Genomic DNA, 13,557 nt, shown 5'->3' with positions numbered 1-13,557 from the left:
GGTGAACAAGGCCCAGCTCTCCCACTTGCTAGCGGGATGACCCCTGGGCAAGTTACCTCTCTCAGTTTCTACTTCTGTAAACTGGGGTGATGGGGGCAATAATAGCACATCCCTCAAAGGGATGACCCGAGGATAGACCAAGGTAATCTGTGCAGAGGCATGCCTGGCACATAGTAAGGGGTCTGGCAATGTGAATTGATGTTCTTTTTCCCTGCCTTCCCAGGATGGTGTAATAATGCCTTCTGAGGAGCACAGGGAGGAGAGGTATGGGGGTGACACCCCTGACAGGAGGAGTGAGAAGGCTTTATCCCAGCAATGACATTTGAGCTATCCTTCAAGGATAAGTGACTGTGCAGCCACAGCGGGAGGCATCTGAGGCAGTGAGGACAGCAGGTGCAAAGGCAGGGATGGGAGGGAGTGTAGCATTTGGGGAAAGGCAGGTGGTCAGTAAGGCAAGATGTCAGGAGTGCGGAAGAGGAGCAGGGGGAGAAGAGGCTGGAAAGGCAGGCTGGGCCGGGGTTGAAGGACCTCAGATGTCATGTAGGAGGTTCAGACTTCGTCCTCGAGACCCTGGGGCATCACTTCAACTTTTGAAATGGGGGCATGATGTCATCAAATATGTGCTTCTGTGCTTTGGAAAGATTGCTCTAGCAACTGTGTGGGATGTCACTAGAGAAAAAATCCCCTCCTCTCCTCCCTCCCTCCTTCCTTTTCCCTCGGCAATAACTTGTTGAACACTGTGTGATATGCAGTGCCAGGTGCTCTGAAGCCAGCAAGGAGGGAAACAGTGTCCTGAGCCCACAGACCACTGGGAGAGACAGAAAGAGAAGGCAGGGAGCTAGGCAGGGCCGGTGTGCAAGGAAGTGGATACTGAGCAGGGGGAGGGAGGTGCAGGGTTTGGTCATGAACAGAATGTTCAGGCAACAGAAGGAAAGGTGGGCTGGTGACCTAGCCCTCACTTAGCCATTCTTTTTTCTTTTTAAAGATTTTTTAAATTTATTCATGAGAGATGGAGAGAGAGAGAGAGGCAGAGACATAGGCAAAGAGAGAAGCAGGCTCCCAGAGCAGGGAGCCCAATGCAGAGACTCAATCCCAAGACCCCAGGATCACGACCTGAGCCAAAGGCCAACAATCAACCACTGAGCCACCCAGGTGTCCCTCACCTAGCCATTCTTGAAGTGCAGTCCTAGAAACCATTAGAAAAGCAGATCTCTGCCCCATCCCCCACCTCAGACCTATCAAATCAGAAGCTCTGGGACAGGGCCCAGCAGTCTATGGTGCCCCTCAAGTCTGAGAGGCACCGATGTAAACAGAGAACAGTGGAGGGGATTGCTCTCTAATGGCAGGTATGCATCAGGAGTGGGGAGGAGGCAGTGGATTCCATGTTGGACCCGATGAGCCCAAGGTGTCTGTGGGACATTTCCAGGGCAAAAGTTCTGAGGAACAATTGGTTTTGAAAGTCTAGGTTTCAAGAAAGATCCTGGCTGTAGATAAAGATAGGGCCAGTGGCCCTGTGAGCAAGCCTTGAATGGCAGAGGCAGCCCAGAGAGAGGGTGGTGAAGAGGAGAGCCCCCAGTCTGCAGAAGGAATGGCCCCAGCCGAGATGGTGGCAATGCCCTGGGGAGGGAAGGGAGCCACACCTCCTTGAGGGTGGAGAGAGGACTGGCCGGAGACAAAGGAGAGGCAGGCAGAGCAGATGGCGCCTTGTTTTGAACAAACTATGTCCTCATTAGTGGCCTCTATTTTTTGTTTGAAGGTGGAAGTGAGACTTTGTCTGAGACAGAAGGAGCGGTGAGAGGAGAGGCTGTAGGGGAGAAATGCCTGGAGTGGCAGTAGGCTTCAGAGGGGCTAGTGACTTTCCTAAGCTAGCAGGAAGGAAGCATTGAGCCCAGAAAGCTATCCCCACCCTTTTTTTAATTGAAGCGTAGTTGACACACAACATGACATTAGTTTCAGGTGTACAACATAGTGATTCGTCAACTCTATATACATTATGCTATGTACACCACAAGTGTAGCAGCCATCTGTCACCATACAATGCTATTACAGTACCACTGACTATATTCTCTATGCTGTACCTTTTCATTCGGTAACTGGGAGCCTGTATCTCCCACTCCCCTTCACCCCTGGTTGCCCATCCCCCCACCCTCTTCCCTCTGGCAACTACCAGTTCTCTGTATTTATGATCTGTTTATGCTTTTTTCATTGGCTTGTTTTGTTTTTTAGATTCCACATATAAGTGAAATCATATGGTATTATGGTATTATGGTATTTGTCTTTGTCTGACTTATTTCACTTAGCGTTATACCTTCTAGGTCCCTCCATGTTGTTGCAAATTATAAGATCTCATTCTTTTCATGGCTGACTAAAAACATTATATATATAATATCACATCTTGCTTATCCATTTATCAATTGATGGACACTGGGGCTGCTTCCATAATTTGGCTATTATAAATAATACTGCAATAAACATAGGAGTGCATATCTCTTTTCAATTAATGTTTTTGTTTTGTTTTTTTTAATGTTTTTGTTTTCTTTGGGTACATACCCAGTACTGGAGCTACTGGATCATATGGTACTTCTATTTTTAATTTTTTTTTAAAATTTTTTATTTATTTATGATAGTCACAGAGAGAGGCAGAGACACAGGCGGAGGGAGAAGCAGGCTCCATGCACCGGGAGCCCGATATGGGATTCGATCCCGGGTCTCCAGGATCGCGCCCTGGGCCAAAGGCAGGCGCCAAACCGCTGCGCCACCCAGGGATCCCTATTTTTAATTTTTTTGAGGTGCCTCCATACTATTTTCCATAGTGGCTGCACCAGTTTGCATTCCCACCAACAGCACACAAGGGGCCCCTTTTCTCCACATCCTCATCAACACTTGTTTCTTGTTGGTTTGATGTTGGCCTTTCTGACAGGTGTAGGGGGATATTTCATTGTGGTTTTGAGTTGCATTTACTTGATGATGAGTGATGTTAAGCATCTTTTTGTGTCTCTTGGCAAGGCTGCCCTTTATAAGGCCTGCTGCTGGGCCACACTCTGGGACTCCATCTGAGAAAGTTGCTCCTTGGGGAATGCCAGGCTACAGATCACTGCCTCAGTTGTAGGCAAGCACCATGCAGGATGGGGGGTAGGCAAGACAAAGGCAGAATGCTTCTGTCCTTACCTGTACCCTGGCAGCCAGAGTTTCAGATCTAGTACCATGCACAGACCAGGATCGGGGTTCAGCCTGCTAGATGGCTGCAGAATAGATGCAGCTCTGGACCCTTGGACAGACAAGGGTGAGCCCAACATGGTGCAGAAAGTAGGAGGTAGAGGCAGGCTGCCAGGCTCCCTGCCAGATGTGGGGCAATACATCTGGCCAATCCAGGAGCATCTAGCAGCTAGAATCCACCATAGGACAAGGAGAGCTGCTCCGGGGTAAGAGTTCCTAAGGCAAAGTAGTGTTGCCATAGTGTTACACATTGGGCTTGGAGTCTGATGAACATGGGTCTAAATCCAGGCTCTGTCACTAACTTGCCAGCAGACTTGAATAAACCACTTGACATTCTCTGGCCTTCCCATTTCTCAACTGTGAAATAGGAATATTAAAACAATTTCCTGTGGTTGTTCCAAGGATTAAATGAAATAGTGCATCCTTAGCAAAATACCAAGCACTTAACAAATACCCCGAAAACAGTAGGTATTACAATGTTATTAGTAGCCAGCCTATATTCCTATGTTTATCCTAAGATTGACATTTGCAAAGCCCTTTCTCCTCTGCTAACCTCATAATGTGAGTCACTGTGGGAGTTGAGCAGGGCATCTTTTTTAAAAAAATGTTTAAGACTTAGTATTTTTAGAGCAGTTTATTTTTTAGAAGTTCCACAGGACAATTGAGAGGAAGATACCCCATATGCTCCATATATGGGGGATATATACAGAAAGATTTCCCATCTGCCCCCCTACCCCTGCACACACACAGCTCTCCTCCATCCCCCATAATCAACATCCCCTGCCTGAGTGGGGCATTTGTTCCCATTGACAAACCAACATTGCAGGGGTCTCATTTTATAGGTAAATCCATAAGGCCCATAGAGCAGAAGTGGCTCTGCCCCAGCTCAGGTGGCTAGAACATGGCAGCGCCAGGACAAGAACCTGGATGTCTCCACCCCTTTGTTATTGCTTCCTGAGAGCAATGCTGTGTCTTGTTCACCAATGTCCCTAACCCCAGGCACTCTAAATGTTGAATGAGTGAATAGGTGAGCAAGTGTGTAAGTGTGTGAGCAAGTGAGAAAGTATGAGAGCAGGTGTGTGGGTGAGCATGTGAGTGCATGACAAATGTCACTCCTCAACCTTGTGGCCATGAGAGCTACTTGGCCATGTGCTCTGGCCATCCTGGGGGCCCACCCACATGAGATCTGGCCATCTGAGCACTATTGTTTCCCCAGGAGAACAGTCTCAAGTCCGGGAAGGGGGCAGCTGCCATGATCCCAGGCCCACAGACGGTGGCCACGGAAATCCGTTCTCTTTCTCCGGTAAGTGGGTAGGGCCAGCTCAGGCTAGGGGACTCTGTGCTGAGAATATGGTCCACAGGTGGCCCACAGCAAGTGCAGCGTAGAGCCCAGTGGGCTGCCCTTTTAAGTACAGTGCTAGGAAACTGGATCGTTTCCAGATGCCCACAGGGCTCCCTTCTCCCCACCAAAGTCTCATCCGTTGCCTCCACCCCCCACATACACACACCAGAGGGCATTGTGATGTGAGGGTGAAGCAGCCCCTCTCCTTGTGGTGCCTGTGATGTGACAGCTCATTTGCATCTTCTCTCCTGACTATCCAGGAGGAGAAATGGACTAGGAGTCCAGAGGCTTGCACTCTGGACATGGCTCTGACAATGGCTCCCGTGAGCCTGAGTCTGTCACCGTGAGGTCTCTTGCATCTCCTGCATTCTCCAAGTCTGTCCTTCTTATTGTCTAGCCCTGGAGACATGTTCCCAGCTCTGAGGGGGTGGGGGCTTGGGAGGGCTCTGTTTCCACCCTGAATCCCCCATTCTCTCTTCTCAGATGCCAGGATTCTTAAGTTCTGGGGTCTTGTTAGGATTCTGGGCCTCATGCATCTCAGGTTCCAATGGTTTGAGAATTTCATGGATCTAGCATTCTGAAGATTCCATTATTCCTAAATTCTTAGAATCAGTGATTTGAAGCATCTTGGCTTCCAAACTCTACCTTCGTGGGGCCCCTTTGGTTTACCCCCCCCAACCCCACCTGCAGAGCCCAGTGTCCTTACCTGACACCTGGGGTGGGGGGTGGTTATATTCTGCAGATCATCGGGAAAGATGTCCTCACCAGCACCTACGGCGCCACCGCGGAAACTCTCTCCACCTCCACCACCACCCATGTTACCAAAGTGAGTAGCAGCAGGGCACTGTCTGCCCCCAGCCTGGCTGTGGGGCTGGGGAACATCATTGCCATTGCTGTGCCTTGTAACGTGGACAGAGACCTGTGGTGTTCTAGTTTCTGGAGTGCTATGCACTTTGTTCTATACTACGGGTTGTCCTCGGCACGTACCCTGCCCTTCAATGTTGACAGCCAGGCTGGGGGAGCAAGACCACCTCACCAGAAGTGATTCTGAGCCATGGCATTTGCGCCTTATAGACCTTAAGTGCTGGCAACATTTAGAAGGGGGTGATGTAAGGAAGCCTTAAAGAGTGAGGTGGGGTCTTCTGGAAAAAGTGGGATTTGTGCAGGGTCTTAGGGAGCCAGGTAGGCCTTGTGAGGGAGGAGAAGACAGATGCAGACATTCTAAGCAATGCAGAAGACGGGAGCAGAGACTGCGTATTTGTTTATTGTTCAGTGAGTGGATGTTAATGAGCATCAACCTTATGCCCACCTCGGCACTAGGGATCCTGGTGGCGGCCACAAGTGATGCGTGTTTGTGGGAACAGAAGCAGTGGTCTCCATCAGAAAGAAATAGCATGTAGGGGGCATAGCTGTGGGGAATTGGGGTGGACTTTTGGCAGGGGAAGCAAAATTATAGGCAAATGAGACAAATTCCAGGACAGATGTGACTATGAGGGGTCTAGGTCTAAGAGCCATTGGAACACTGTTAAGGTTTTTTAACTGGGGAGTGACCCAGTACAAAGGGGTTAAAGCAGAAGAGATTCAGTCCACCAGGATGTGCAGGTAGATGGGGGAAAGAAGAGAGAAGCATGGAGTGACCAGGGATGAGGGGACTAGACCAGGGGTATGAATCACAGTGGGGGACAGAAGAGGTAGGGCCATTGGACAGTCTTTCCCTGCCAGTCAGCTGCAACTCAGCCAAGGAGCACAAGGGGCTGAAGACAGGCTGACAAGCAGATCCATGCCTGCATGGCCAAGAGGAAGGCGGGAGGAGGCCCAGGCCAAAGATGGAGGCCTGGAGGAGAGAGGCCAGGGAGGCAGGTTGAGGTGGAGGTTCTGCTGAGCCATCCAAAGAAGTCTGCTGGGTAGCCCTGGCCCTCCTGCACAAACCCTGTCCCAGCCCTGCTCCCTCCTATGCAGGACTCAGCACCCTCGCACCTTCCCTAGAAAGCACCCACTCTCACCGAAAGCATCTGTGAGCAATGTTGACTTCACTGAGAGTTTTGTGGGAAGGTTTCCGTTACACACCCCACTGCATACAGCTCAGAAAACTCCTCTTCCCAGAGTCTCTCTCCCTCCCAACCAGGAGCCCTCTTCTTTCTGTCTGTTCCCGGCTCCTGCTGGGATTTCCCTCAGCTACCACCCTCCTTGGTATGCCAAGCAATTAGGTCCTTCCCCATCTTCTACTTCTAAACTTGCACCCAAACCCAGCCCTTGCAGAAAACGGTGGAGGTTTTAAGTGTCACCAATGCAATTTTCTCTTGTAGTATTGTTTGAAGCCATTTAAGATAGAACTTTGTCACCATTCACATTTCATTCATGTGTTCATTCAACAAATCTGCATTTAGCACCTGCCCTGGTCAGATTGGACAGGGGAGAAGGGTAAGAAGGGATACAGAAATGAACAAAACATAGCCCCTGTCCTCAAGATCTCCAGCCTACTGAGTTAGGCCGGGTCCACACATACAAGGTCAACACAAGGCAGAGAGCCCCAGACACCAAGCAAGAGAGACCAATTTGGTGCTCAGGGAGTACCCAGGCAGGAGGGGGGCAGGGTCACCAACCAGGATCAGGGAGACATTACTTGAGGTGGGCTTGGTAGACCTAGAAGGGGCCAGTTGATAGGTGGGGGAGTGGTGACAGCGGGCAAGACATGCAGTCTAAAGGTCCACAACCAGAAGAGGGAGCCAGGAGAGAAGGTGACTGCTGGTTCCAGCCTCGCCCTTGAGGGGTGCTTTGGATGGGTGCCCTATCACACCCCAGCAGGACCCAGGGCTGACCTTGCCGCCCTCTCACTCTACAGACTGTGAAAGGGGGGTTTTCTGAGACGAGGATCGAGAAGCGGATCATCATCACTGGGGATGAAGATGTTGATCAAGACCAGGTATGGGGGTAGGGAACACTGTTCCCAGTAGCCTTATCCAGTCACCAGTCCCTCCCATATTGGGTCACCCATGGGCAGCTGCCCAATGGGCAGAGATTATGGCCACTTCATGCTGACCCTGTTCAGACAAGGAGCCCCAAGTAAGCCCCAAAGGAAGGGACATAGAATGGGAACCAGAAGGAGTCAGAGGACCCGAGCTCTAGTCTCTCCCTTTAACTGTTTGACTGCTGCCCTTCCCTGGGCCTCAGTTTCCACAGCAGTACACTAAGGGGTTTTTGGTCTCCACGGTTTCTCCCATATTCCATATCCTGTGGTTCCTCACTTTTTTGCTTTTTTCTACCAGGCCCTGGCTTTGGCCATCAAGGAGGCCAAACTGCAGCATCCTGACATGCTGGTAACCAAAGCTGTCGTATACAGAGAAACAGACCCATCCCCGGAGGATAGGGATAGGAAGCCGCAGGTAAGCCCTCTGAGGCTCAGCAGCCATGAGAGGGAGCAGGGAATGTGGTAAGGTCTTCTGAAGGTCATTTCCATATGAGAGTCCATCAGGTGGCTTGGTCCCTATCACAGCTTTAATCTCCCATGTTCCTGGTTTGTGGCCCAAAGGAGAGAAGTAGCTCCTCCAAGTATAACAAGTCAGAGTAGGAAGTGGGAGGGGGAGGAAGACTGGTTCCTTAGCTTATTGGGGGTTTCAGGCTCCAGACCCAGAAAAGTAAATCTGGGAATGATAAGAACAGGGAGAGAGGGTTGATAGCAGGTGCTGTGGTGGGACAGGTGGAGACAAGCATAGCCTCACTGGCCATTACCTAGAATCTTGAAGCCAGAAAAAGGTCCCTCAGGCCTAGCACCACATCCCTATCCCTGAATCTCTGCCTCCATCACAGATCACTGGGTGTTGCAAAGGGGGAATATGATGACCAGAGTTCCCGATCTCATCTGTTTTGCTAGATTGCAAACCCTTGATTTCTCAGGCTACCTTGGCCAGAAACTTACTTTTCTGTTTCCTTATGGACAGACCATCAGTGCCCTGCTGAACAAGAGGAAGGAGATGGTGCTATAGCAGATAGGGCTTTTATTAGCCTAAACTGGGAGAGGGGTTCCTCTGGTCCCTCTAGAAATTAACTGAATTTTATCAGACCTATAAAACAAAACTCATAGACATTGAGCAGAGTAGTACATAATATGATTCTACTCATAGAAAGTTCAAAAGTAAGCAAAACTAATCAATGATGCTGAAAGAACAGTGCCCAGTTCTAGGATGTGATACTGATAGGGAGGAATCACAAGGGAACCTTTCGGGGTGCTGGAAATATCAGCATCTTGATCTGGGTAGGTCATGTGGGTGTGTACGTATATAAAAATGTGTGGAGCTACTTGGATTTGTGTTCTTTCACATTTCGAACTTTGTACCACAATAAAAAAAAGAACTCATCTCAAAGACCCCCTACAAGCAGTAGATCTCCTTTTTGCCCTCTTCTTTAATGAATGAAACCGTGTTTTCTAGAAAGATACAAGAATGTGGATCACCACTCCTTTCCTGTCAGAAGAAAAAGCACTGAACCATTTTCCTGCCACTTTTTTTAAAAAGATTTTATTTATTTTTATTCATAAGAGACAGAGAGAAAGAGAGGCAGAGACACAGGCAGAGGGAGAAGCAGGCTCCATGCAGGGAGCCCGACGCGGGACTCGATCCCAGGCCTCCAGGATCATACCCCGGGCTGAAGGTGGCACTAAACCGCTGAGCCACCCGGGCTGCCCTTCCTGCACTTTGAAAGGCTGCCAAACCCTGGTCTAGACTGTGCTGTCCAACAGAACTTTCTGCAGCCATGGAAATGTTTTCTTTGTATCATACAACACACATTGGCTATTGAGCACTTGAAATTGGCTAATCTGAAATCAGACGTGGTTTAAGGGTAAAATGCATGCAGAATTTTGAAGACTTAATATGAAAAGGGGCATGCAAGATATCTCAATAGTATTTATATTGTTTACATGTTCCAGTGATAATGTTTGGATATATTGGGTTAAGTAAAATATATTACTAAAACCAACTTCCCCTTTCTTTTTTACTCTTTTTAAGGTAATTTAAAATTTAGAATTTTAATTTAGAAATTAAAATTTTCTATCTAGAAGATTTAAGGAAATTAGAGATATCTAGAAAATTTAGCAAATATTGTCTAGAAAAATTTAAATTCTGTATGTGGGCTCCCATTCCTATGTCTGTTGGACAGCACCACCCTAGAAGTATAAGCTGGTCATGGGCAGAGCCTACCTCCCAGCCTTCCTCAGACTTTCATGCAAATTGTCACTCCTGTTTCCTCAGTTGTCCAATCATTCTTACCGTTCAGCCCCTGGATCTCAGAGTGGTAAGGCAGGGCACTCGTCACGCTAGTGCTGAACTGGCAGCATTGCCTGGGGAGTACAGATAATAGAGAACTGTTGTTATAAAATCTGATTCAGGGGCAGCCCAGGTGGCTCAGCGGTTTAGCACCAACTTCGGCCCAGGGCCTGATCCTGGAGACCCGGGATCCCTGCATGGAGCCCACTTCTCCCTCTGCCTGTGTCTCTCTCTGTCTCTGTGTCTGTCTGTCTGTCTCTCTCTCTCTCTCATGAATAAATAAATAAAATCTTTTAAAAAAATCTGATTCAGAACAGCCGGACTGGACCTGGGGGTCTTTATTTATATGTTGGTCCTTAGGGAGTCCATATGCAGCCACTGATGCACAGAATTCTATGCTGGGAATCCAGGGACCTGGCTCCAATCCCAGCTGTTCCCCCGTGGACACTCATTTTCTCATTTGCGAAACCAAAAGATGGGGCAAGTCCCTTCCAGTCATGGCCTTCTGGTTGTTTATTTGCTTTCTTGGAGTATCTGTCACGTGTTTCTCATATTTTCTTCTCTCCCTATCTTGTTCCTTCCCATCTTTCCCAGGGCATTTCCAGCCAGTCCACCAGGCTCCTCCCTTCCCATTCTCCCTGACCACTCAGAACTCTTGCCCCTGCCTCCACATCCTGGCCATTCCCCCACCACACACACATACACACACCACACAGCCTTCCACATCTGCCTGCTTGGAGGATCTCGTATGGAAGGGGGGCCTTCTTACCCCTCTTTTAGTTCTTCTTTTGATTCCATTCTCCCACATACCACATTCTCTCTCTCCCTCTCCCTCTCCCTCCACCCCCGCTCCTTCTCTCTCTCCCTCTCTGTCTCTCCTCTCCGTCTCCCTCTCAGATTCTTCTGTAAAGGTCACCTTGTTCATGTCACCCTGGAGAGACAGATGTTCCTCTCTTGCCTTTTCTGCCCACATGCTTTACCACTAGTTACTGCCAAGTAGGAATCATCTTTGACCCCTAATGCAGTCAGACTCACTCATGCTAGGGGAGAAGGCTTCTCAGAATATGAAAACTCTTTTTTAAAGAGCTTGAAAGATGTTGGTTTGATGGGTGGATGCATCTTGGTACCCCCAGGAAAGATCTGGAACCCTGCAAACCTGGCTTCGAATCTCAGCCCTGCTTGTTGTTAGCCGGGTGACTCCCAGCAGATTATTTATCTCTGCACTTTGTTCATTGGCTAGCAGTCAGCAACCGTAATCACAGTGATAACAATTGCTGAAATATATGAAACCTTTACACTGTTCCAGGCACCAGGCTACGCACCTGACATGAGTACTGTCATCTGCTTATTCAACTCAGCCCTGAGATGTTAGGTGACTTGCTCATAGCTATGTGGCTTGATGAGGGAGTCAGAGCTCATTCGTGAGACTCCAAAGCCACACTATGGTCTTAACCTCCTTATCCCATAGGGTTAGTGAGATCACACACATACAGTAGTTAGCACAGTGCCTGGCACATAGTAAGTGCTCTGGAAAAGTTAATGATGACTATGATTGCTATCAACTCAAAGGAAGCTAACAAAACCCTGCACATTTGGACTTTGATGCAATAAACTGAGAAGAATAAATTATAATATGGTATCATTTAGATGTTCCTGGCACTTCTGAAGTGTCTGTAGGCTTTTAAAGACATCCTACATCATGTTTACACTGAGCTATGGGACCTAAAGTGCAGCCTGCACTGGAAAAAAAAAAAAAAATCCTCAGGTAATTAGAATTCAGTAGAAAGAACACACCCAGGCTTTGGAGCCAGAAGCTCCTTTCTCCAGAGTGCCCAGAGGAACCTCCCTGGGCCTCAGTTTCCTCATCTACAAAATGAAGTTAATCTATAAATTAGAGCTGCTACAATAAGTAAAATCTATGACTGTCTTTGTTTGGGCTGCTGTGACAGCAAACCATAGATGGGGTGGCTCAAACAGCACACATTTATTTCTCACGATGATGGGAAGTCCAAGATCAAAGTGCTAGCAGATTCCATTCCTGGTCTGTAGGTGGCTGTCTTCTTGTAGAGAAGAGAGCAGAGAGAAGGAGAGAGAGAATTTCTGTTGTCTCTTTTTATAAGGGCACTAATCCTATATATGAGCCCCCCCTCCCCTTGTAACCGAAGTACCTCCCAAATATGCCACTGCCAAATCCCTCACATTGAGTTAAGGCTTCCACATATGAATTTTGGTGGTGGGACACAAATAGTCCATAGCAGTGAAATACAAGGACAGTCACTCACATACAGAAGGTGCTTAGCACTGAACCTGCACCCTTATCCCTGGAGGTTTTGCCGTGTTGAGGCATTCATGAGAACCCTGAGAAAGTCAGACTATAAGCTTCTGCCACCAGCCTGCTGCACAAGGGCCTGCCTTCTCATAGGTGTCCATCTTGCTGGTCTTCAGCTTCTCTTCCTTCCCTGAATCCTCCAGAAACATGTTCAGACTCCAGCTGACTCTTCCTTCCATAAGTTCTTCCTCTTTAAAGTTCTCGCTGTGAGTGTGGAAAGCACACCTACTCACAGACAACACACAAGCCAATTGTGTGGTTTCTGCTCCCTCTTCTCCCACTGGCCCACCTCATTCAGATAGGACCTGTCTCCTGAAATCTGCCAGCAAGGGGACGGCCCCCACCCAGCTTCCTATCTTCAAGATTTTGAATAGTAGGAGAAAACACTGACCTGTTTCAAAGCAATAACCTTGGGTTCTAGTTTCATTTCGATCATCAACTCACTGGGACATTGAACCCTCTGATCTCTATTTTTCCCATCTGTCAAATAAACTGAGAAGAATTTTGTGTATATGACTCCATTTGCACTTGACCCCATGTGAGTGGTAAAGGGCAGGAATGATACTCCACCTGTTAAATGGTTTGAGGTAGTTACTATATACCATGCACAGTGCTGACCACTGGAAAGACAAAGATAAGTAAAAGCAGCCATTGCCCTCAAGGAGATCTAAATAGCTAAGTTAACAATAGCAGTAGTAATAATAATAATAACAGTTGGTATTTGTTCAGCACTTCCTGTTTGCTAACCCTGGTTTCAAACACTTCCTGCAACTGCATTAGGAAGCACCCATTCTTACAGGGGAGGATGTGAGGCCTAACAAATTTAAGAAACTCCCCCAAGATTGCAGAGCTTGTAGGCCACAGAATGGGATTCAAACTCAGGCAGTCTGATTGCAGAGCCCCTGCCCTTAACCACAAAATTTTGGAATCAGACTTGAGCTGGAATCCAGGCTCCAGTTTCTTTATTGAAATACAGCCCCTTGGAGTTTAATCCTCAGGACACACAGACCCATGAAGATCAAAGAAGAAAATCACAGAGGGTCTGCAATCACAACCAAACAGCTCTTAGAATGAGAGGAGGTAGGAAAAGAAGGTGAACCACATGTGATCCGAGCTGCTTAGTGTTAAAGGAAACTTGGACAGATTTCCAGATGGAAGAGAAAGATACCATCTTCCTGGAAACGAGCAAATGGCTATGGGCTTTGGGTTCAGACAGAGGTGGCTTCAGGTCTCAGCTGCCTCTTATAAGCTGTGTGGCCTTGGACAAGACACTCTGTCTTCCTGAGCCATAATAAAGGGCACACAGGAAAAGTAGCTAATACAACCTTTTGCCACATATTTAAAGATGAGTGACAAAACTTTATTAATTTTTCTTGTCCTCTTTGTGTCCCCTTCCCTCCATGCCTCTG

The 13,557-nt window shown here is 48.1% G+C and overlaps 1 protein-coding gene across 50 annotated transcripts in view; it reads left to right on the top strand.

The window, feature by feature from the left end:
• Nucleotides 1–13,557, top strand: part of EPB41L1 (erythrocyte membrane protein band 4.1 like 1) — a 143,669-nt gene that overhangs the window by 126,663 nt on the left and 3,449 nt on the right. For 44 of the 50 annotated variants that reach the window (XM_072735945.1, XM_072735933.1, XM_072735954.1 and 41 more), the window contains 4 exons: nucleotides 4,433–4,519; nucleotides 5,301–5,384; nucleotides 7,401–7,481; nucleotides 7,825–7,941. In XM_072735945.1, the coding sequence (XP_072592046.1) occupies nucleotides 4,433–4,519; nucleotides 5,301–5,384; nucleotides 7,401–7,481; nucleotides 7,825–7,941 (369 nt within the window). The remainder of the gene's footprint in view (nucleotides 1–4,432; nucleotides 4,520–5,300; nucleotides 5,385–7,400; nucleotides 7,482–7,824; nucleotides 7,942–13,557) is intronic. The other 6 variants (XM_072735944.1, XM_072735942.1, XM_072735974.1 and 3 more) reach the window with 2 other exon arrangements.

The sequence above is a fragment of the Vulpes vulpes genome, chromosome 14 (assembly GCF_048418805.1).
Source record: "Vulpes vulpes isolate BD-2025 chromosome 14, VulVul3, whole genome shotgun sequence".
NCBI classification, from domain to species: domain Eukaryota; kingdom Metazoa; phylum Chordata; class Mammalia; order Carnivora; family Canidae; genus Vulpes; species Vulpes vulpes.
Note: the sequence above shows the minus strand (reverse complement) of the source record. Positions and strands in the feature narration are given on the sequence as shown.